General features: G+C 40.8%; 1 protein-coding gene across 4 annotated transcripts in view; it reads left to right on the top strand.

Moving 5' to 3' along the window:
• LRRK2 (leucine rich repeat kinase 2) overlaps positions 1 to 21,616 on the top strand; it is a 546,702-nt gene that overhangs the window by 367,365 nt on the left and 157,721 nt on the right. For all 4 annotated transcript variants that reach the window (XM_073619682.1, XM_073619683.1, XM_073619681.1 and 1 more), the window contains 2 exons: positions 12,046 to 12,264; positions 16,248 to 16,449. In XM_073619682.1, coding sequence (XP_073475783.1) covers positions 12,046 to 12,264; positions 16,248 to 16,449 — 421 coding nt within the window. The remainder of the gene's footprint in view (positions 1 to 12,045; positions 12,265 to 16,247; positions 16,450 to 21,616) is intronic.

Here is a 21,616-nt window from a genome sequence, read left to right as displayed (position 1 = left end):
ATCTGCCCAACAACATATTGGCCAAAAAAAGCAAATTGCAGCAAAATCACATGCGCAAAAATCAAAACGCACAGCAAAAGGCACTGCAGAAAAAGATCAAAAGCAAACTGTATAGGTGTGTACTGAGCCTTATGCTGGCCACACGGATCATGGATTTTTTTGAAGGAAGACATTATTTTTTTTTTTTTAAATAAAAAAATTTGAGCTTGATGAAATTTACCAGACTTATGCCCCGTACACACGATCGAACATTGATCGGACATTCTGACAAAATCCATGGATTTTTTCCGACGGATGTTGGCTCAAACTTGTCTTGCATACACACGGTCACACAAAGTTGTCGAAAAATCCGATCGTTCTAAACGTGGTGACGTAAAACATGTACGCCGGGACTATAAACGGGGCAGTAGCCAATAGCTTTTGTCTCTTAATTTATTCTGAGCATGCGTGGCACTTTGTGTGTCGGATTTGTGTACACACAATCGGAATTTCCGACAACAGATTTTGTTGTTGAAAAATTTTATAGCAAGCTCTCAAACTGTGTGTGTTGGAAATTCCGATGGAAAATGTGTGATGGAGCCCACACACGGTCGGAATTTCCGACAACAAGGTCCTATCTCACATTTTCCGTCGGAAAATCCGACCGTGTGTACAGGGCATAACCCTTTAACAGTATATACAGTATATCTCTCCTCTAATAGTATATAGAGTATATCTCTTCTGTTATTCTCAGAGTGGATTAGATATTTTGCTCCCTAACCATATAGTCGGTTGTTTATATTTACCTCTGCATAGAGAGATTTAAGAATAAATTGCCTTTTTTTTAAACTTTACATATTAACTAAATTATACACCACACTTTTTTTAAGGTTATTAACCGATTAAACGAAACAATAATCGGCCAACTAATCATTTATGAAAATAATCGTTAGTTGCAGCCCTAGGTGCAAGTGTAATATGAGAGTGTTGGGTATGATACACAAAGCTTACCACTGTGTGGTAGGTGGTCGGAGAGAAGTGGAAAATCAGTGAGCGATCTTGCCAGACCGAGGCACTGAGTGGATGTTTAGTGTAATTTACTTGGAGACTGTGCAAAGGGGAAACAGTGAAATTGGTATCGCTTATACAGAATGATTAAGTATGGCTACGTAGATCCTATATAGAAATCCTGTGCTTAATGCTATTTTGCAGAACTATGCAGCATAACATTAGAAAAAAACATTAAAAATAGGCAACACACCTGGGAGAACTTGTGAGATAAGTAACAGAATATTGTTATAGAACTTGCAACTATTCCCTATAAAACTATTCTAAGTGGGAACACGCAAAGAAAACAAAAAAGACAAAAATGCAGTAAGCTTACATGTGATATAATGTAAAATGGCAATTTAGCCACGAAACGCATCGAGCTATTAGATGCCTTTCATATCAACAAACCTTTTTTATACACTAATCATACTATGCGTTTCTGGACTCCACCAACTTTTATCATGTCGTTATTGTGAAGACACGCAACAATGCGTCTGGGTTTTTACTAATTCACCACTGTGACTATATTATGCTGCCATGTTACTATGTACTACATTATGGAATTTATGTTTCCGTTTTACTACATCATACTGTATGCAATCTGGTATTATGCAGGCTATATGGTCCTAATTATGGTTTACCAGACATTATTATTATTATGTTGCGGATATATGCAACCAATAGTCCGGTGTGTTTATTATGTTACCATTGCGACTATCATTAGTATTATGTTGTGCTGTCCTCCTGGCTTTTTGCCTCACATTAAGTCCTAAATTTCTTTCTTTCGTATAAGTATCCATATAGCTTTTCCAGTTGGCCCTGTACAACTTGTACATCATCCATCACACATCCACAGAAAAATCTGTCACCTTCCTACACTATCAAGAGGAGATTGTAACATCTCGTATGTATCAGGAAGCCGGCCCTTACCTGAAAACATTTGTTCTGATGCAGTGAGCAGGCTGCATGAAAGACTCTTTCCCAACATCATCCCTCCTACCCAAACAGGCTGCAAACCCTCAATAAATGTTGTGTATGCGCCAGTAACAGAATTGGGCATGACACCCGATGCTATTGTTCATACTGTCCATCCCAGCCTGGCCTCTGTATAGGAAACTGCTTCCCTTGCTACAATATTAGTGAAGGTATGGTGAAGATAATTCACATGTGACTAAACCACGTTTGCATGTTTTCTCAACCACATTTCTGCTTGTTGCCTGGACTGGCCATTTGCCTGCATACTGACCATGCCTCTGTCTGCTGCCTGAACCAACTCCTGGCCTTTTAATTGACCATGTCGCTGCCTTCTGCCTGAACTGACCTTGTCTGTTAATCGACAATGTTTTTTGCTTGCCAATTGGGCTAATCTTTTGCCCTGGCACTGTAGTAGTGGGATTGAAGACAACATTGGTCTCATATATGCAAAGTGAGGGGCTCCAGAGTAGTGTTTCCACATGGAGAAAACAAAGCCTTTGCATTTCTCCAGGATTTATAAATTCTGGATCAATTCTGTGAAAAGCTTTGGGTGGTAAGAAGCCTCTACCCCTTATCCAGTCTTACCTGATCAAGGCCCTAAGCCTGATGTTTCTGCCTGGACCATTTCTTTTTGCTTACCATGACTCTGCCTGCTTCTCCCTTTACTGACCTAGACCTGTTTATGGACCATGCTTCTGCCTGTTGCCTGTTTGCTGACCACGTCTCTGCCTGGCACCAGTGCAGACCCATCTGCACGTCCCACTGTCTACTTTCCTGCGATACACTAGTGCCACCCATCCTCTGTGGACATTTGCACTAATGGAACCACAGGTACTCTTTTGTTTACCCTTTGTTCAACCTTCTGTACTTCCTGGCACGTACCATTAGGTTAGGCCTTCTTGGCTTTTAGGAACAGGGATGGCTGTAGGTGAAGATTCATTATGCTATATTCACTGATCACTGCAACCATTACAGTACATTCTTTTCTATTTAGTGTTGGTTGATTTTTGTGATACACAGGTTGCTATGTTGTGTACATAATCCAAACATGGAAAAGGTCTTACACATGTGGTGTCCCCATACCCGGGAGGAGTAGCAGAATGTGTTTTACTACGTAATTCTAAGTATGTTCATGCTGTGTGTTAGATCCTATTAATTGACAATATTGTGTCAAAAAATGCATCTTAATTTCCTTTCCACATTTTCCAAATAACTCACTATGCCTTTTAGAAAATACATTGGGGTAATTCTTTTTCAAAATGTGGTCACTTGAATTAGCGTTTCCACTGTCTTGGTGCTCTCTGTGTGTCTAGGCTGTGAAAAAGTCTCACATATGTGGACTCACTATACTCAGTATATAAGAATGTGTTTTGAGGTGTAATTCTAAGTATGCCTATGCTGTTTATTAGAAATACTGTATTTATCAGCGTATAACACATACCTTAATTTTAAGAGGGAAGTTTCAGGAAAAAAACTTAAAAAAAAAAAAAAAATTAAAAAAAATTAAAAAAAATATGTAAACAAAGATTTTTGAAGCAAAATAAGGGTCAGTGCTCATCTGCAGTCTTGCCATTGCCCGTCATTGCAGCCTGATCATTGCCCATCTGCAGCCTTGCCATTGTCCATCTGCAGCCTCGCCATTGCCCATCATTGCAGCCTTGCCCATCATTGTAGCCTGATCAGTGCCCATCTGCAGCCTTGCCCATCACTGAAGCCTGATCAGTGCCCATCTGCAGCCTTGCCCATCACTGCAGCCTGATCAGTGCCCATCTGCAGCCTTGCCCATCACTGCAGCCTGGTCAGTGCCCATCTGCAGCCTTGCCCATCACTGCAGCCTGATCAGTGCCCATCTACAGCCTTGCCCATCATGGCAGCATGATCAGTGCCTATCTGCAGCCTTGCCCATCATGGCAGCCTGATCAGTGCCTATCTGCAGCCTTGCCCATCAGTGCCCATCTACAGCCTTGCCCATCATTGCAGCCTGATCAGTGCCCATCTGCAGACTTGCCCATCATTGCAGCCTGATCAGTGCCCATCTGCAGACTTGCCCATCATTGCAGCCTGATCAGTGCCCATCTTCAGCCTTGCCCATCATTGCAGCCTGATAGCTGCCCATCTACAGCCTTGTCCATCATTGCAGCCTGATCAGTGTCCATCTGCAGCCTTGCCCATAATTGCAGCGTAATCAGTGCCCATCTGCAGACTTGCCCATCATTGCAGCTTAATCAGTGCCCATCTGCAGTCTTGCCCATCATTGCAGGCTAATCCGTGCCCATCTACAGCCTTGTCCATCATTGCAGCCTGATCAGTGTCCATCTGCAGCCTTGCCCATAATTGCAGCTTAATCAGTGCCCATCTTCAGCCTTGTCCATAATTGCAGGCTAATCCATGCCCATCTGCAGCCTTGCCATTGCCGGAATAGACAGAGCCAGGTCTCTTGTGTACTCGGCTTGGCATGCAGTCACGCCCAGTTCCGCTCCTATGATGGACATAACACCCGTCCAATGCTGGGACGTCAACGCTATAAGCTGTCCAGGGGGCGGGACTGGCCGTGACTGCGAGCCGAGTGCACAGGAGATTCGGCTCTGGCTATTTCGGCGGCGCTCGTTCCCTCCTTCCCTTCCAAGGCAACCCTATATCGGCGTATGACATGCACACATGATTTTTTCCCATATTTTAAGGGGAAATACAATAATATTTTTAAGTTAAAAAAAAAATATATAATTTTTTTCCACATTTTTCCAAAAACCTGTGGCAAAAAAATTTTATTTCCAAAAACTCACTGTGGCTCTTGGAAAATACTTTGGGATGTTTTCTTTCCAAAATGTGGTCATTCTCTGTGTTTCCACTATCCTGGTGCTCCAAGGCCTCCAAAAATGTGATAAGTAGTCAGGAAATTAAATGCATAATTTATGCTCCTAGAACGCCTAGAGGTGCTCTTTAGATTTTGAGCACCTCTATGTGTCTAGGCTGTGAAAGAGTCTCACACATGTGGTATCCTCATACTTGGAAGTAGAAGCAGAATGTGTATTTTGGGTGTAATTTTTAGTAAGCATATGCTGTGTGTGAGATTTAAAGTGGCAGTAAACTTCCAACATTAAATTTGACCTATAATGAGGCTTACCTATGGGTAGTGTAAATATCTCCTAAATGTGCACCGTTAGGAAATATTTAGTGTACATGCAGCCAATGACATCACTGGCACATGCACTCTGAAGAAACGGGTGCCCGTGCGGTTCCTTTAGAGCCCTGTGCCGTGAACGGCGGCCCCTGTGCGGATGACCGAAAGTGACGTCATTGCTGCTCCGGCCAGTCACAGAGCCAGAGTCCACAAACCCGTAAGCAAGACAGGTGAAGAGGAAAGCGTAGTGGATGACCCCGGCAGGGTGTGGAACGTGCACAAAGCCATTCTTGGAGGTACCATAATGAAACTAAGCTCCATATGTAAGAAGATGAGGAAACAGCATATTAATGACCTTACTTCACAAATCGCTAGTATTGAGGCCCAACACAAAACTGACCCGCACCCGACACAGACGACCCAGCTAATGACACTGAGACAGAAATTAAGATCACTTCTCCTCTATTCCTTTGAGCACGTACATCGTAAGGTTAAAGCTACCTCTTACTCCACATCAAACAAGGCTGGAAAAAAACTGGCACAACGCCTCAAAGGGAAAAGGACCAAATCCAAAATAAGTAATTTATTCCACCCTCACACTAAAGAAAACCTGTCTAACCCGCAGGACATAGCGAATGCTTTTAGTGACTATTACAGTGATCTTTATATTATCCAACAAGACCCTTCCACATTTCATCCCTCAAGCGACAACATCCATGCATTTCTACAACAGATTACACTCCCTACACCAACAGAAGCACAACTACACTATTTAAATGAACCCTTTACAGACCTAGAAATCCTCTCAACGATAAATTCTCTACCCTCAGGGAAAGCACCAGGTCCTGACGGATTGACTGGAGAGTACTATAAAAAAATTAACCCCACACTTATCACAACTTTTCAACAGGAATGCCTCTTCTAGGTTCGCGAAGGAATCATTAAATGCACTTGTTAGAAAATTGACAGAAATGGGGTAAATGGCGCTACCTGTGTCCTGAAAGATGATCTATCAGGTCACTCATTAGATGGCTATGGAAATTCCTTGCATAACTTGAATCACAGTGGTATGGTTAACCACCTACACCCTACATGTGGGGGTAAATAAATGTAAGGATCCACCTGTATGAGGACAGGCCTCTGCCTGTAACACAAGAGGATGAGTCTGCAATGGTGGTCTTCTTTACACCACTATAAAAAATAAATTGTAAAAAATTATTGAATATATTTGACCAGTGACAGTAGTGAGTACAACCTCGTATTGATCCAAAATGTTATAACATAAATCCAGAGTGACTGCCGGTTCACACAGGGGCAACACAACTTGCAGGCCAACTTACAGAGGTGACCTGCACACGACTTCAGCGGCGACTTGCAAAACGACTTCTGTATAGAAGTCAATGCAAGTCGCCTGAAGTCGCCCCAAAAATAGTGCAGGAACCTTTTTCTAAGTCGGAGCGACTTGTGTCCCTCCTATTAGAACGGTTCCGTAGTACAGAACGGGACGCGACTTGTGAGGCAGCTAAGACGCCTGACAAGTCGCCCCTGTTTGAACCGGGGCTTAATCATAAGTGAAACTCTATGTGTATACAGGTGACCTTAATAATGTGAATTTTTTGCATTTTTTTGAAAAAATTCTTTTGTTACACTCCATTTATATATTGGAGCACTTATATGTTTTTTATCACCTGTTGGTGTTTGGACAATTCACATTATTAAGGTCACCTGCATACACATAGAGTTTCACTTATGATTAACTCTGGATTTATGTTATAACATTTTGGAACAATACAAGGTTGTACTTACTACTGTCACTGGTCAAATATATTCAATAATTTAAAAAAAAATTTTATAGTGGTGTAAAGAAGACCACCGTTGCAGACTCATCCTCTTGTATTACATGTAGAGGCCTGTACTCATAAGGTGGATCCTTACATTTATTTACCCACACATGTAGGATGTAGGTGGTTAACCATACCACTGTGATCCAAGTTATGCGGGAATTTCCATAGCCATCTAATGAGTGACCTGATGGATCATCTTTCAGGACACAGCGCCATTTACCCCATTTCTGTTAATTTTCTATTCTTTAAGAGTTTTTTTATGGGAGCTCTTTAGGTGAGGCTGCAACCTTTACATTCATCCTAAGCGCGGTACCCTTTATTCTTTTAATAATACTTTAAATGCACTTATCACACTCCTGAAGGCAGGGAAGGAACCGACCTCTCCCCAAAACTTTCGCCCCATATCCCTGCTGAACCTAGATTTAAAAATCTGTGCCAACTCCATTGCCAGGCGTTTGCTGGAAGTTATGCCAGATCTTATCCACACGGACCAATCAGGGTTCACTAAAGAGAGACAAGCACCTGACGCTTCAAGACGTATGATCAACTTAATACACCATGCTGAATCCAGTGGAATGCCTTCTCTGCTGCTTTCCTTAGACGCAGAGAAGGCATTCGATAGGGTACATTGGAACTACCTCCAAAAGGTATTATAGAAATTTGGTTTTAAAGATCACATATACAGGGCCATTATGGCACTTTACTCCACACCGTCAGCACAAGTTTACTCAGCAGACATGCTATCTCAACCGTTCAACACAACGAATGGCACCCGCTAAGGGTGCCCTCTATCACCAATAATATTCAACCTGATGATGGAACCTCTGGCGGAACATGTGCGTTCAAACCCCTTAATCACGGGCCTAACGATAGGCAAAACCCCCCATAACATCAGTCTCTTTGCGGACGACGTGATCCTGATTCTCACTGACCCAACCCGTTCCCTAGCAGAAGTTCAAAAAACACTAGATTGGTTGGGAAAAGTCTCATATTATAGACTCAACACGACCAAATCACACATATTAGATCTTAAATTAAACGCCACAACTAAAAACCTACTACAGGTCCAATATCCCTTTGCCTGGCCTGACAAAACTATATCCTATCTTAGGGTACATCTTACAAGATCGGTTAAACATCTCTTTTGGGCTAACTTTAAACCATTCCTTACCAAACTGCGAATAGAGACCCAAACCATAACAAATCAAGAATTATCCTGGTCTGGCAGACTTGCGGCATTCAAAATGCTCCACCTGCCGCAAATTCTTTACTTATTCAGCACTCTTCCCTTTCTCATACCTAGGTACTTTTTCAAATCCCTCCAAAACTTACTCAACAGATTATTTGGAAAGGGTCCAAACCTCGAAGCACACATGCAACACTCATGAAACACAAATCAGTGGGAGGTTCAGGGTCCCTTGACTTTGAGGATTATCACTTAACTTCTGCACTAGACCAGCTAACCGAATGGTTCCTTCCATGTCCAAGTAAGCTGTGGGGCAAAATAGAAAGTTTATCGCTACTGCATCCAAATTTGATGTGGTGGCTGATGAGCACCCCCCTAGGATCACAAATCCCGACGGCATTATCCCCTTCTATGAAAATCTGTCCCATTGGTCACAGCAGGGAATCAAATCCATCCAAGACTTCAGGGCTCTTGTCCGAAACCCTGCCCCCTTCTACAACACAAATTTACGCTACCCCACATGGACCTATTCACCTAAATTCGTGTTAAGCACTGTCTGGAAGTACTACGTCTTCCTCAATACACAATACCTCCAAAAGCATTGGAATTTTTAACGAGGCCATCCCCCAAAACTAAAGGGATATCTATTCTACAACATTCTACACCAAAAAAACTCAGATTCACAAAGTCATCCCCCCACATTTACTGGGAAAATGATCCTGGACAAACATGCACTGAACATCAACGGCAACGTGCCCTACAGTCAAGATATAAAACAACTAAATGCTCATTTTTTTGGGAACTTGCCCAAAAATTGTCCCTCAGGTGGTACTTAACCCCTTTAAAACTCACACTGTTCAGTGCAAATCTCCCTGACAAATGCTGGAGATGTAACTCGTCTAAGGGTGACATGCCATGACTTGGCGATTTTGAATCTTAATATAGCCTCCGTACCACAGCCCATCCGACATGTAAAAACACAAATCTTGCTAGCTACAAGATTGTGGAAAACGGATCAGGTTCCTTCAGTCCAACACACATTTGATTTTGTAAACCTTCATTACAGATATGAATTAGCAATGGCGTCCAGCGGAGGTAGTCTAGATAAAGAGGAGAAAGCGTGGTTACCGTGGGAACAGTGGTCTGGAGCTGTGAAATTCTTATAAAGTAGTAAAATGTACCTTTAAGTTTTGTCATGATATAGCAATAAGTTAGTTTTAAGCAACCTGGTAATGATTAAATATATATGGTATACAAGAAGCACCTGATCTGGCTCTCCCCCCGAGTAACAAAAGAGGTCCCATTGGGGGTTCTTGGGGGAGTAGAAACCACAATCTCCTAGTAACCATATTTCTAGCCATGACATATACGTTTTATATAAGAAACGTTCTGTTAGATCTACACTCAAGGCATTTTCCTGTGTTTTAAAGTGTACACACTACCTTGTAACATGACGTACAATGTATACATCGCTTTCCTCTGATTGATCACAAAACAATAAAAACCTATTGATGAAGATGAAAGCGGCCTCCAGCGATGACCGCATCACTGGAATGCTTCGTTTTCAGGCAAGTGTCACATAATGTGCTAGTATGAGATGCATACTAGCACATTATGGCTTTACCTTGCAGGTAAAAAAAAAAAAAACGTCCAGCGGTTTACAATCACTTTGTTAAAATGACAACTTTGTAAAAAAAAATGCATTTTACACCTTGAGCTGTAAAGACTACTGTACATGTGAACATATTGTAATACTAATGTTGACTTTTTTTTTTTATAATTTTTGATATGTTACTATGATGTACTCTTGTTGTGTAACATGATTGAGATATATATATATATATATATATATATATATATATATATATATATATATATATATATATATATATATATATATATATATATATATATATATATATATATATATATATATATATATATATATATATATATATATAGAGAGAGAGAGAGAGAGTTTTTTTTAAAACAAATATAAACAAACTAATGAATGCTGTGCCTTAAAAGTCCCATGCCAATACCATAGTGTAGTTTCGATGATACAGTCAGGTCCATAAATATTGGGACATCGACACAATTCTAATCTTTTTGGCTCTATACACCACCACAATGGATTTGAAATGAAACAAACAAGATGTGCTTTAACTGCAGACTTTCAGCTTTAATTTGAGGGTATTTACATCGAAATCAGGTGAACGGTGTAGCAATTACAACAGTTTGTATATGTGCCTCCCACTTTTTAAGGGACCAAAAGTAATGGGACAGATTAACAATCATCCCTCAAACTTGGTCAATCAAACATTAATACTTGGTTGCAAATCTTTTGCAGTCAATTACAGCCTGAAGTCTGGAACGCATAGACATCACCAGACGCTGGGTTTCATCCCTGGTGATGCTCTGCCAGGCCTCTACTGCAACTGTCTTCAGTTCCTGCTTGTTCTTGGGGCATTTTCCCTTCAGTTTTGTCTTCAGCAAGTGAAATGCATGCTCAATCGGATTCAGGTCAGGTGATTGACTTGCCCATTGCATAACATTCCACTGCTTTCCCTTAAAAAACTCTTTGGTTGCATTTGCAGTATGCTTTGGGTAATTTTCCATCTGCACTGTGAAGTGCCGTCCAATGAGTTCTGAAGCATTTTGCTGAATATGAGCAGATAATATTGCCCGAAACACTTCAGAATTCATCCTGCTGCTTTTGTCAGCAGTCACATCATCAATAAATACAAGAGAACCAGTTCCATTGGCAGCCATACATGCCCACGCCATGACACTACCATCACCATGCTGCTCTGATGAGGTGGTATGCTTTGGATCATGAGCAGTTCCTTTCCTTCTCCATACTCTTCTCTTCCCATCACTCTGGTACAAGTTGATCTTGGTCTCATCTGTCCATAGGATGTTGTTCCAGAACTGTGAAGGCTTTTTTAGATGTTGTTTGGCAAACTCTAATCTGGCCTTCTTGTTTTTGAGGCTCACCAATGGTTTACATCTTGTGGTGAACCCTCTGTATTCACTCTGGTGAAGTCTTCTCTTGATTGTTGACTTTGACACACATACACCTACCTCCTGGAGAGTGTTCTTGATCTGGCCATCTGTTGTGAAGAGTGTTTTCTTCACCAGGGAAAGAATTCTTCGGTCATCTTTTGGTGTTGCTGAGCTCACCGGTGCATTCTTTCTTTTTAAGGATGTTCCAAACAGTTGATTTGGCCACACCTAATGTTTTTGCTATCTCTCTGATGGGCTTGTTTTGTTTTTGCAGCCTAATGATGGCTTGCTTCACTGATAGTGACAGCTCTTTGGATCTCATATTGAGAGTTGACAGCAACAGATTCCAAATGCAAATAGCACACTTGAAATGAACTCTGGACCTTTTATCTGCTCCTTGTAAATGGGATAATGAGGGAATAACACACATCTGGCCATGAAACAGCTTAGCAGCCAATTGTCCCATTACTTTTGGTTTCTTAAAAAGTGGGAGGCACATATACAAAATGTTGTAATTCCTACACCATTCACTTGATTTGGATGTAAATACCCTCAAATTAAAGCTGAAAGTCTGCAGTTAAAGCACATCTTGTTTGTTTCATTTCAAATCCATTGTGGTGGTGTATAGAGCCAAAAAGATTAGAATTGTGTCGATTTCCTAATATTTATGGACCTGACTGTAGCTTCAGTGTAGGGATGTGGCACCTAAACGTTAAAAATTCTGATTGGGTTTGACATTTTTGGTTTTATTTTACCAGAGACACATCTTTTTTAGGGTTTACATATACTTTGCTGCATAGTCAGCCATTAATGTTCTAACATGTTTAGTTATATGTGGGTGTTTGTCATGTTTTTAAACATTTTTTTTTTATAACTCCTTTCAGGCTCGTGCTTCATCTTCTCCTGTTATTCTTGTGGGAACACACCTAGATGTTTCAGATGAGAAACAGCGAAAAGCCTGCATAAACAAAATAAAAGTGGAACTATGTAACCAACGGGAGCTTCCCTCTGTGCAAGATTATCACTTTGTGGATGCTACTGAAGATTCAGATGCTTTGGTGAAGCTTAGGAAGTCCATCATCAAAGAATGTTTAAACTTCAAAGTAATGTCTTTAGAATTTCATTATTAAAGTTCAATTCTAGGCAGTTATAAAACACCAACTAATACAGCTACAGTGGATATAAAAAGTCTACACACCCCTGTTTAAATGTCAGGTTTCTGTGATGTAAAAAAATGAGACAAAGATAAATAATTTCAGAACTTTTTCCACCTTTTAATGTGACCTATAAACTGTACAGCTCAGTTGACCAACGAACTGAAAACTTAGGTGGAGGGAAGTAAAAATAACAAAATAAAATAATATGGTTGCATAAGTGTGCACACCCTTAAACTAATACTTTGTTGAAGCACCTTTTGATTTTATTACACCACTCAGTCTTTTTGGGTATGAGTCTTATCAGCATGGCACATCTTGACTTGGCAATATTTGCCCACTTTTCTTTGCAGAAACACTCCAAATCTGGCAGATTGTGAGGGCATCCCCTGTGCACAGCCCTCTTCAGACCGCCCAACAGATTTTCAATAGGATTCAGTTCTGGGCTCTGGCTGGGCCATTCTACAACTTTAATCTTCTGGTAAAGTCATTCCTTTGTTGATTTGCATGTATTCTTTGGGTCATTGTCATGCTGAAAGATGAAGTTCCTCTTCACGATCAGATTTCCAGCAGAAGCCTGAAGGTTTTGTGCCAATAATGACTGGTATTTGAAACTGTTTATAATTCCCTCTACCTTGACTAAGCCCCTGTTCCAGCTGATGAAAAACTGCCTCAAAGCATGATGCTGCCACCAGCATGCTTCACTGTGGGTATGGTGTTCTTTTGATGTGCAGTGTTGTTTTTGCGCCAAACATATCTTTTGGAATTATGGCCAAAAAATTCAACCTTGGTTTAATCAGACCTTAACACATTTTCCCACATGCTTTTGGGAGACTTCAGATACGTTTTTGCAACATTTACCTGGGCTTGGATGTTTTTCTTCGTAAGAAAAGGCTTCCGTCTTCCCACTCTACCCCATAGCCCAGACATATGAAGAATACGGGAGATTGTTGTCACATGTACCACACAGCCAGTAATTACCAGGTATTCCTGCAGCTACTTTAATGTTGCTGTTGGCCTCTTGACAGCCTCCCTGACCAGTTTTCTTCTCGTCTTGTCCTCAGGGACTTCCAGTTCTTGCTAATGTTTTTGGTAATGTCACTGTTGTGCCATATTTTCTCCACTTGATGATGACTGTCTTCACTGTGTTCCATGGTATATCTAATGCCTTGGAAATTATTTTGTACCCTTCTCCTGACTGATACATTTAAACAATGATCCCTCTGATGCTTTGGAAGCTTTCTGTGGACCATGGGATTTGCTGTAGGATGTGACCACAAATGTCAGGAAAGACCTACTAGAACAGCTGAATTATCACCTATGCAACCGCATTTTTTTATTTTTACCTCCCCCCACCTAAAAGATTTCAGTTTGTTTTTCAATTGAGTTGTACAGTTTATAGGTCACATTAAATGGTGAAAAATTTCTGAAATTATCTATCTTTGTCTCATTTTTTTTTTCTACATCACAGAAGCCTGACATTTTAATAGGGGTCTGTAGACTTTTTATATCCCCTGTATGTGTTCATTAAAAAGCAGTAATTTATTATTAAATACAGCTAGTAAGAGTATTTGAATCTGGCTCGGCCGTCAGCCTTTGTAATTCGAGTGTAAACCAGCACTCGGACTGGCAGCATCAGGGGCAACACTAGGAGCCACTTAGGTTTGATGCAAGGAAAAGCGTTGACCAGTAACATGCTTTAATGTCTGGAGAGCAGTGTGAACAGAGGTGTAAGCTGCTGCTTCTCATGCAGTGTCCAGTCATAGGCTGGGACCAGGGAGTTAACCTAGCATTATTGCTTAATTGTCTAACAGTAAAAGATATAAAAGGTTCTGTTTGGAGCTGCCAGCATAGTCATATCAACATCTGGATAAATGTTTAACATTATTCAACACAAGAATGAGAGCTCTTTTATCCTCATGCACACCCAAAGAGTCAGACTCTAATACCACAATCTTTATCCTGTATTCACAATGGAATCAGAATCAAGAGTCTTCTTCCTGCAAATCCAGACTTACTCACAGCACAGTAATCCTTTAGCCAGTCTTTTTGCCAAAAACACTTTAGTTGCTTAGAGGGGTATATCCCCAATTCTGCCAAATAGATCACAGGAACCACATCTAGTATAAGTGCATCACCTGCAGTCCTAGGTCGAATGTATTTCAAGCCTCACTCAGAGACATGCTTCTTGCTTCTGCCACCCTGCTGATCAAGCCTTACTGTGAGTAATTCTCCAGCATTTCTGCTTGACATGCCTGTGTACTACAAGCAATGGAACAACTACCTCATATTCATGGAGCTACAAAATGGTGTGTGGAGGGTAAGAGGCTATGCAGCCAGGGAAGAGTTTGGTCTGTACAAGGCTGATGGAGGAAATGCTGGTGGACTGACACCAGGCTCTATCAGCAGGATGGCAAAAGCAGTGTGTCTCAGTGTGAGGCTTTGATGTATATGAGTTAGGACTTGCAGGAAGAAGACTCTTGATTCTGATGCCTAGGTAGGGCTGTGTAAATCTCAGAAATGCATTGACATTAATCTTTAAAACATTTGATTATAGTTTAATTTGCAGGCATGTTTTAAAATTTATGGTAAATTGGTCAGATGTCCTTGCATTTGAAAACATCTGTTGCCTAGATTTTCTTTTCTTTTTTTTTTTGAATGGATCTAAACTGGCCCTGTTAGAAGGTTAACAAAATTACACTGGCATTATACTGTCTTGTCGCCTGTTGGTTGAAAAGTCACTATGTAACAGAGCTCTGTAACATTCCCTTCCCTCACTTCTGGGGGTGTGGAGAAGAACATCTTGTGCTCGCCACTGTGGTTTTTCTGGCCTACCCCTACATCATATGTCCAATATTACTTTAAAGATGATACTTCAAGTGCACTAACAGCATTTGACTCTTTTCGATTACATTGAAGACAGGGAATGGATTAAATGAGCACCGAGACCCATGCTGCAGTAGGGTCTCCTAGGGCAGCCTGTCTGAGCACTAGTCTAGGATTCCATCCAGAGAAACAATGGTGATTGCTGAATTTCCATTGTGCTTCATCACTACAGTGTCCTGCTGTCACTTATGGTCAGCGGGTTAGGAACACGTTTTCAACCAGGCAGAGGAGTAAAACTGAATTTGTGCCGGAGCTCTGCTACAGATGGAAATTTTAGCAAACAGGCCATGGAAAATTTACTGCTGCTTTCTTCTCAGGTTACTGCTTTTTGACTTTTTTTTTTTTTTTAACCTCCTGACATGGTCACTTTAAGCATCTATGTAGCCTCAGCCTTTCACTTTGCAGGTGAATGAATATGCATTCTAACAATGCAGTGCCCCCCCAATTGTGGGATTCCAGTTGGTTTGGCGACCCACAAATCTTGCATGGTTTACAATACCTCAGTCACAGGTGTTCAGAGATCTGGGAAGTTCTGCATTTTCTATAGAGCATAAGAAAGGGGTACCATATGGATGATTCCAGAAGTTCATGTTCATTTCTTAGTTAAAATCTGGTGCATTATAACTTTACAGTGCACAGCTTTTATATTCTTTAAAACTTTCATGTACAATTTCATAGGATATTTCAAATGGACAGCTATTTTTTTTTAATTTCTGTTTCTTTTTTGCAGCAAAAAGCTTCTAACGCAGATTATTATCAAATAAACATTTAGAAGTGCCACATTTCACCAACAAATGCTGATTTTAGTATAGCTAGAAGGGAGAATTACTGGAAATATTATAACGTATTAGCTTAACTGCTACATTTTGTAAAACTTCAATCCTTAGGTTTGTATCATAAATGCTGCTTATACCTCTGCAATCGTTTTGCATGTTTTTAGTTTCAAAATAAACATGTAAGCTTTGCAATACTTAGGAATCAGACATACATGATCATTTCTACAAGTAGAGTAGTTTATTTTAATCCATTACCTATTTTTTGTACAGATCAGAGACCAGCCAGTTCTGGGACAGCTTATTCCAGACAGTTACCTTGAACTTGAGAAGAGAATACTTATTGAACGAAAGAATGTCCCCGCTGCATTCCCTGTAGTCAGCCGCAAAAGGATGTTGGAAATCGTAGAGGAAAACCAGTTGCATTTGGATGAAAATGAACTTCCACATGCAGTTCATTTTTTAAATGAGTCTGGTAATGCACTCCTAATGTAATATTTTTCTTGCCGAGGTAGAATTGAAAATTTAGACAGCAACACAGCCTAATAATGGTAATATAATTTCAGTGGAATGTACCATCAGCCTTTCTAGTATACTTTGAGCTGTACTTTCTGAACTAGAGAATTTATGTAAATTGAATTTTTATAACATGTACTTATTGGACAAGTGGTCCAAGGAAGGACATGTCATGGGCGGCCAAGGCTCATTGATGCATGTGGGGAACGAGGGCTGGCTTGTCAGAGCATACAGTGTGTCACAGTTTTTTGTGTATGGGGCTGCATAGCCATAGACCAGTTAGGCTGCCCATGCTGACCTGTGTCCACAGCCAAAAGCACCTACGATGGGCACGTGTACATCTGAACTGGGCAACAGAGCAATAAAAGGTGAGGTGTCGACTTGGCCTCCGAATTCTCCATATCCCAATCCAATCGAGCACCTGTGAAATATGCTGCAAACACAAGACTGATTAATGAAGGCCCCACCTCACAACTTACAGGACTTAAATGATTTTCCACTGACGGCTTGGTGCTAGATACCACAGCATACCTTCAAAGTTCTAGTGGAGTCCAGGTCTCGACAGGTTATGGTGGATGGTCATAATGTTATGAATGATTGATTGGGGTGTGTGTGTGTATATATATATATATATATATATAGCTACACCTTCATTTGAGTACAGCTGTGTTTGATTATACTGATTGGACTTGATTAGGAAAGCCACACACCTGTCTATATAAGACCTTACAGCTCACATTGCATGTCAGAGCAAATGAGAATCATGAGGTCAAAGGAATTGCCTAAAGAGCTCAGAGACAGAATTGTGGCAAGGCACAGATCTGGCCAAGGTTACAAAAAAAATTTCTGCTGCACTTAAGGTTCCTAAGAGCCACAGTGGCCTCCATAATCCTTAAATTGAAAACGTTTGGGACAACCAGAACCCTACCTAGAGCTATCCGTCGGGCCAAACTGAGCTATCGGGGGAGAAGAGCCTTGGTGAGAGAGGTAAAGAAGAACCCAAAGATCACTGTGGCTGAGCTCCAGAGATGCAGTCGGGAGATGGGAGAAAGTTGTAGAAAGTCAACCATCACTGCAGCCCTCCACCAGTCGGGGCTTTATGGCAGAGTGGCCCGATGGGAAGCCTCTCCTCAGTGCAAGACACATGAAAGCCCGCATGGAGTTTGCTAAAGAAAACACCTGAAGGACTCCAAGATGGTGAGAAATAAGATTCTTTGGTCTGATGAGACCAAGATAGAACTTTTTGGCCTTAATCCTAAGCGGTATGTGTGGAGAAAACCAGGCACTGCTCATCACCTGTCCAATACAGTCCCAACAATGAAGCATGGTGGTGGCAGCATCATGCTGTGGGGGTGTTTTTCAGCTGCAGGGACAGGACGACTGGTTGCAATTGAGGGAAAGCTGAATGCGGCCAAGTACAGAGATATCCTGGACGAAAACCTTCTCCAGAGTGCTCAGGACCTCGGACTGGACCGAAGGTTTACCTTCCAACAAGACAATGACCCTAAGCACACAGCTAAAATAATGGAGTGGCTTCACAACAACTTAAACCCCTGACTTAAACCCAATTGAGCATCTCTGGAGAGACTTAAAAATGGCTGTCCACCAATGTTTACCTTCCAACCTGACAGAACTGGAGAGGATCTGCAAGGAGGAATGGCAGAGGATCCCCAAATCCAGGTGTGATAAACTTGTTGCATCTTTCCCAAAAAAGACTCATGGCTGTATTAGATCAAAAGGGTGCTTCTACTAAATACTGAGCAAAGGGTCTGAATACTTAGGACCATGTGATATTTCAGTTTTTCTTTTTTAATAAATCTGCAAAAATGTCAACAATTCTGTGTTTTTCTGTCAATATGAGGTGCTGTGTGTACATTAATGAGGAAAAAAATTAACTTAAATGATTTTAGCAAATGGCTGCAATATAACAGAGTGAACAGAGTCTGAATACTTTCCGTCCCCATTGTGTGTGTGTGTGTGTGTGTGTGTGTGTGTATGTGTGTGTGTGTATATATATATATATATATATATATATGTACACACACAAACCCCAATCAATCACTCATAACATTATGACTACCCACCATAACCTGTCGAGACCTGGACTCCACTAGAACTAGAAGGTATGCTGTGGTATCTAGCACCAAGCTGTCAGTGGAAAATCATTTAAGTCCATATATATATATATATATATATAAAATCTGTTGATCTGGCACTGCACTCATCCTGTTGTGGGCTTAAAACACAGCAAATCTTAAAATGCATTGCGCTACACTGATTTCACACTGATTTATTACACTGTAATAATAAAACATTAAAATTGCACTTACATAATAGTGACTTGATCAGTGCATATCATTAGATTTGAAACTGCTCATCCAGAGAAATTAGAAAATGCAATGAGGATGGTTAATCTGAAGTGGATACTGAAGAAACCATAAGGATGGCAACTATGCAAGCATATAAAGCAATAACCAGCGAGGAAACGGAGTCTGCGTATGAAGTGATGCAGAAACTCCACTAAACTAACATGTTGGGGTTTACGCCCATTCATCAGAGTGGAGAGATTGCGGTACTGTGATATATACTTATATAGGCTCATACAGATCATAAAATGGTGCCCAAATGTGCCTCACAGTGTCAAAGGACCAGGGCAAGGGAAATGCCAGAACAAGGCAAAGACCAGCTGAGCTGTCAGAATTGTCACAGAGCTGAATGAAAATTTAGAGCTGTCAAATGCTTGTCAGCTCCGTGACAGCTTGTAGCTAGTAGCACTAAATGCACAGCAGAGGGAGGGTTCACTCCTAATGGCTATCAAAATACCAATCATAACGTCCATTGACTGATACAGCTCTTCTGTTCTTGACCAGAGGGTTATAGTGCCATCTGCAGGAGTAGGACACCCGGCCAAAAAAGAACACAGTGTGCACAAAATTTAAAAAAATGCTGTAGAGCAGAAGTAGTTATGTGGAGTTGTCCCTGTGCAAGATAAACTTGATCGCTAGAGCAATTCCTAAGTAATCTACAGAATTGGCAGAAAGGAAGCTTGTGTATCCATTTAGTCTGACAACTACTGCCATGGAGGTATAATTTTCCTCCTGTTGGTGATCTGTGACATAAGTAAAGTGTACACCTGGATAATTATTGCAATATGTGACAAAATCTGTGATGAGAATGGCAGGACCTTTACAGAGAACCAAAATATTATCGAAGTAGTCAATACAAGGAGTGCAGTTTGCTCCAAAGTAGTTTTTCTCCCAAATGTACAAATCTTTCCAATCTATAAAGAGATTCACATAACTAGTAGCAAACCCCACCCACATAGTGTCACAAATTTGTAAATATAACTCCTCTAGAAAGGGTAGTAATGGGTCAGGGCAAACACTATACGTTCCAAAAGGAATCTGGCCAGGGGACGTTTTCAGTCTGAAATTTTGTGTATAAAATATTGTACTACTTGTAAGCCCTGATCATGAGAGATGCATGTACGGTGCATTCATATAGTATTCAAACCCCCTTAACTTTTTCCAATTTTGTTATGTTGTAGCCTGATACTACAGTTTTTTTTCCTTTTTTTTTGTTGCTCATTAACTACCTGCTGACCAGCTGCCGCAGAGTGGGCAGAGTGGCTTTATTGCATGAATCGCCGTACCAGTACGGCGCTCCGTGCAATGGCTATAGGAGGCACGCGCGCAACGGCCACCCACGTTCGCTCCACAGAGAGCCAGAACGGGGATCTGCCAGTTTAAAAAAGGCAGATCCCCGTTCTGACAGGGAAGTAGAGAGAGATCGTCTGTTCCTAGTGATCAGGAGCAGTGATCTCTCTCTACTCCCAGTCAGTCCACTCACCCTACAGTTAGAAACATCTCCCTAGGACACACTTAACCCCTTGATCGCCCCCTAGTGTTAACAATTTCCCTGCCAGTGTCATTTTTACAGTGATCAGTGACTATTTTTAGCTCTAATCACTGTAATAATGTCACTGGTCCCCATAAAAGTGTCAGATCTGTCCGCCGCAATGTCGCAGTCCCACTTAAAATCGTTGATTACCGCCATTACTAGTAAAAAAAAAAGAATAATAAATATGCCATAAATCTATCCCCTATTTTGTAGATGCTATAACTTTTGCGCTAACTAATCAATATATGCTTGTTGCAATTTTTTCACCAAATATGTAGAAGAATACATATTGGCCTAAACTGATGACATTTTTTTTATTTTTTTAATTTGGGATATTTATTATAGCAAAAAGTAAAAAAATATTGTGTTTTTTTCAAAATTTGTCGGTCTTTTTTTGTTTATAATGCAAAAAATAAAAACCACAGAGGTGATCAAATACCACCAAAAGAAAGCTCTATTTGTATTTGTAATTGTCAGTTAACCCCTTCCTGACCATCCACCACAGTTGTACTGCGGCAGGTGGGCTCCCCTGGGAGAACAGATGTCGGTTTGCCTTTTGACCACTTTGGGGCGCTCTCGCGCCTATGCGTGTGCCCAGCGGTCGCGATCGCTCCACACAGAGACGGAACGAAGATTTGTCAATGTAAACAGACAGATCTCCGTGCTGTCCGGGATGAGGAGAGCGATCTGTTGTTCATACTAAGTATGTACAATGATCGGTCCCCTTACCCAGTCAGCCCCCTTCCCCCACAGTTAGAATCACTCCCTAGGGAACACAGTTAACCCCTTGATCGCCCCCTAGTGTTAACCTCTTCCCTGCCAGTGACATTTACACAGTAATCAGTGCATTTCTATAGCACTGATCGCTGTATAAATGCCAATGGTCCCAAAAATGTGTCAAAAGTGTCCGATCTGTCCCCTATAATGTCGCAGTCCCGATAAAAATCGCTGATCACCGCCATTACTAGTAAAAAAACAAAAACTGTAAACATGCCATAAATCTTTACCCTATTTTGTAGATGCTATAACTTTTGCGCAAACCAATCAATATACGCTTATTACGATTTTTATTACCAAAAATATGTAGAAGAATACATATCAGCCTAAACTTTGGACAACATTTGCTTTTTATAAAAAAAATTGGGGATATTTATTATAGCAAAAAGTACAAAATATTGTGTTTTTTTTTCAGAATTGTCGCTCTTTTTTTTGTTTATAGTGCAAAA

Source organism: Aquarana catesbeiana, linkage group LG03 (assembly GCF_042186555.1).
Source record: "Aquarana catesbeiana isolate 2022-GZ linkage group LG03, ASM4218655v1, whole genome shotgun sequence".
NCBI lineage: Eukaryota > Metazoa > Chordata > Amphibia > Anura > Ranidae > Aquarana > Aquarana catesbeiana.
The sequence above is the reverse complement of the archived record's forward strand: the minus strand, read 5'-3'. Positions and strand labels throughout refer to the sequence as shown.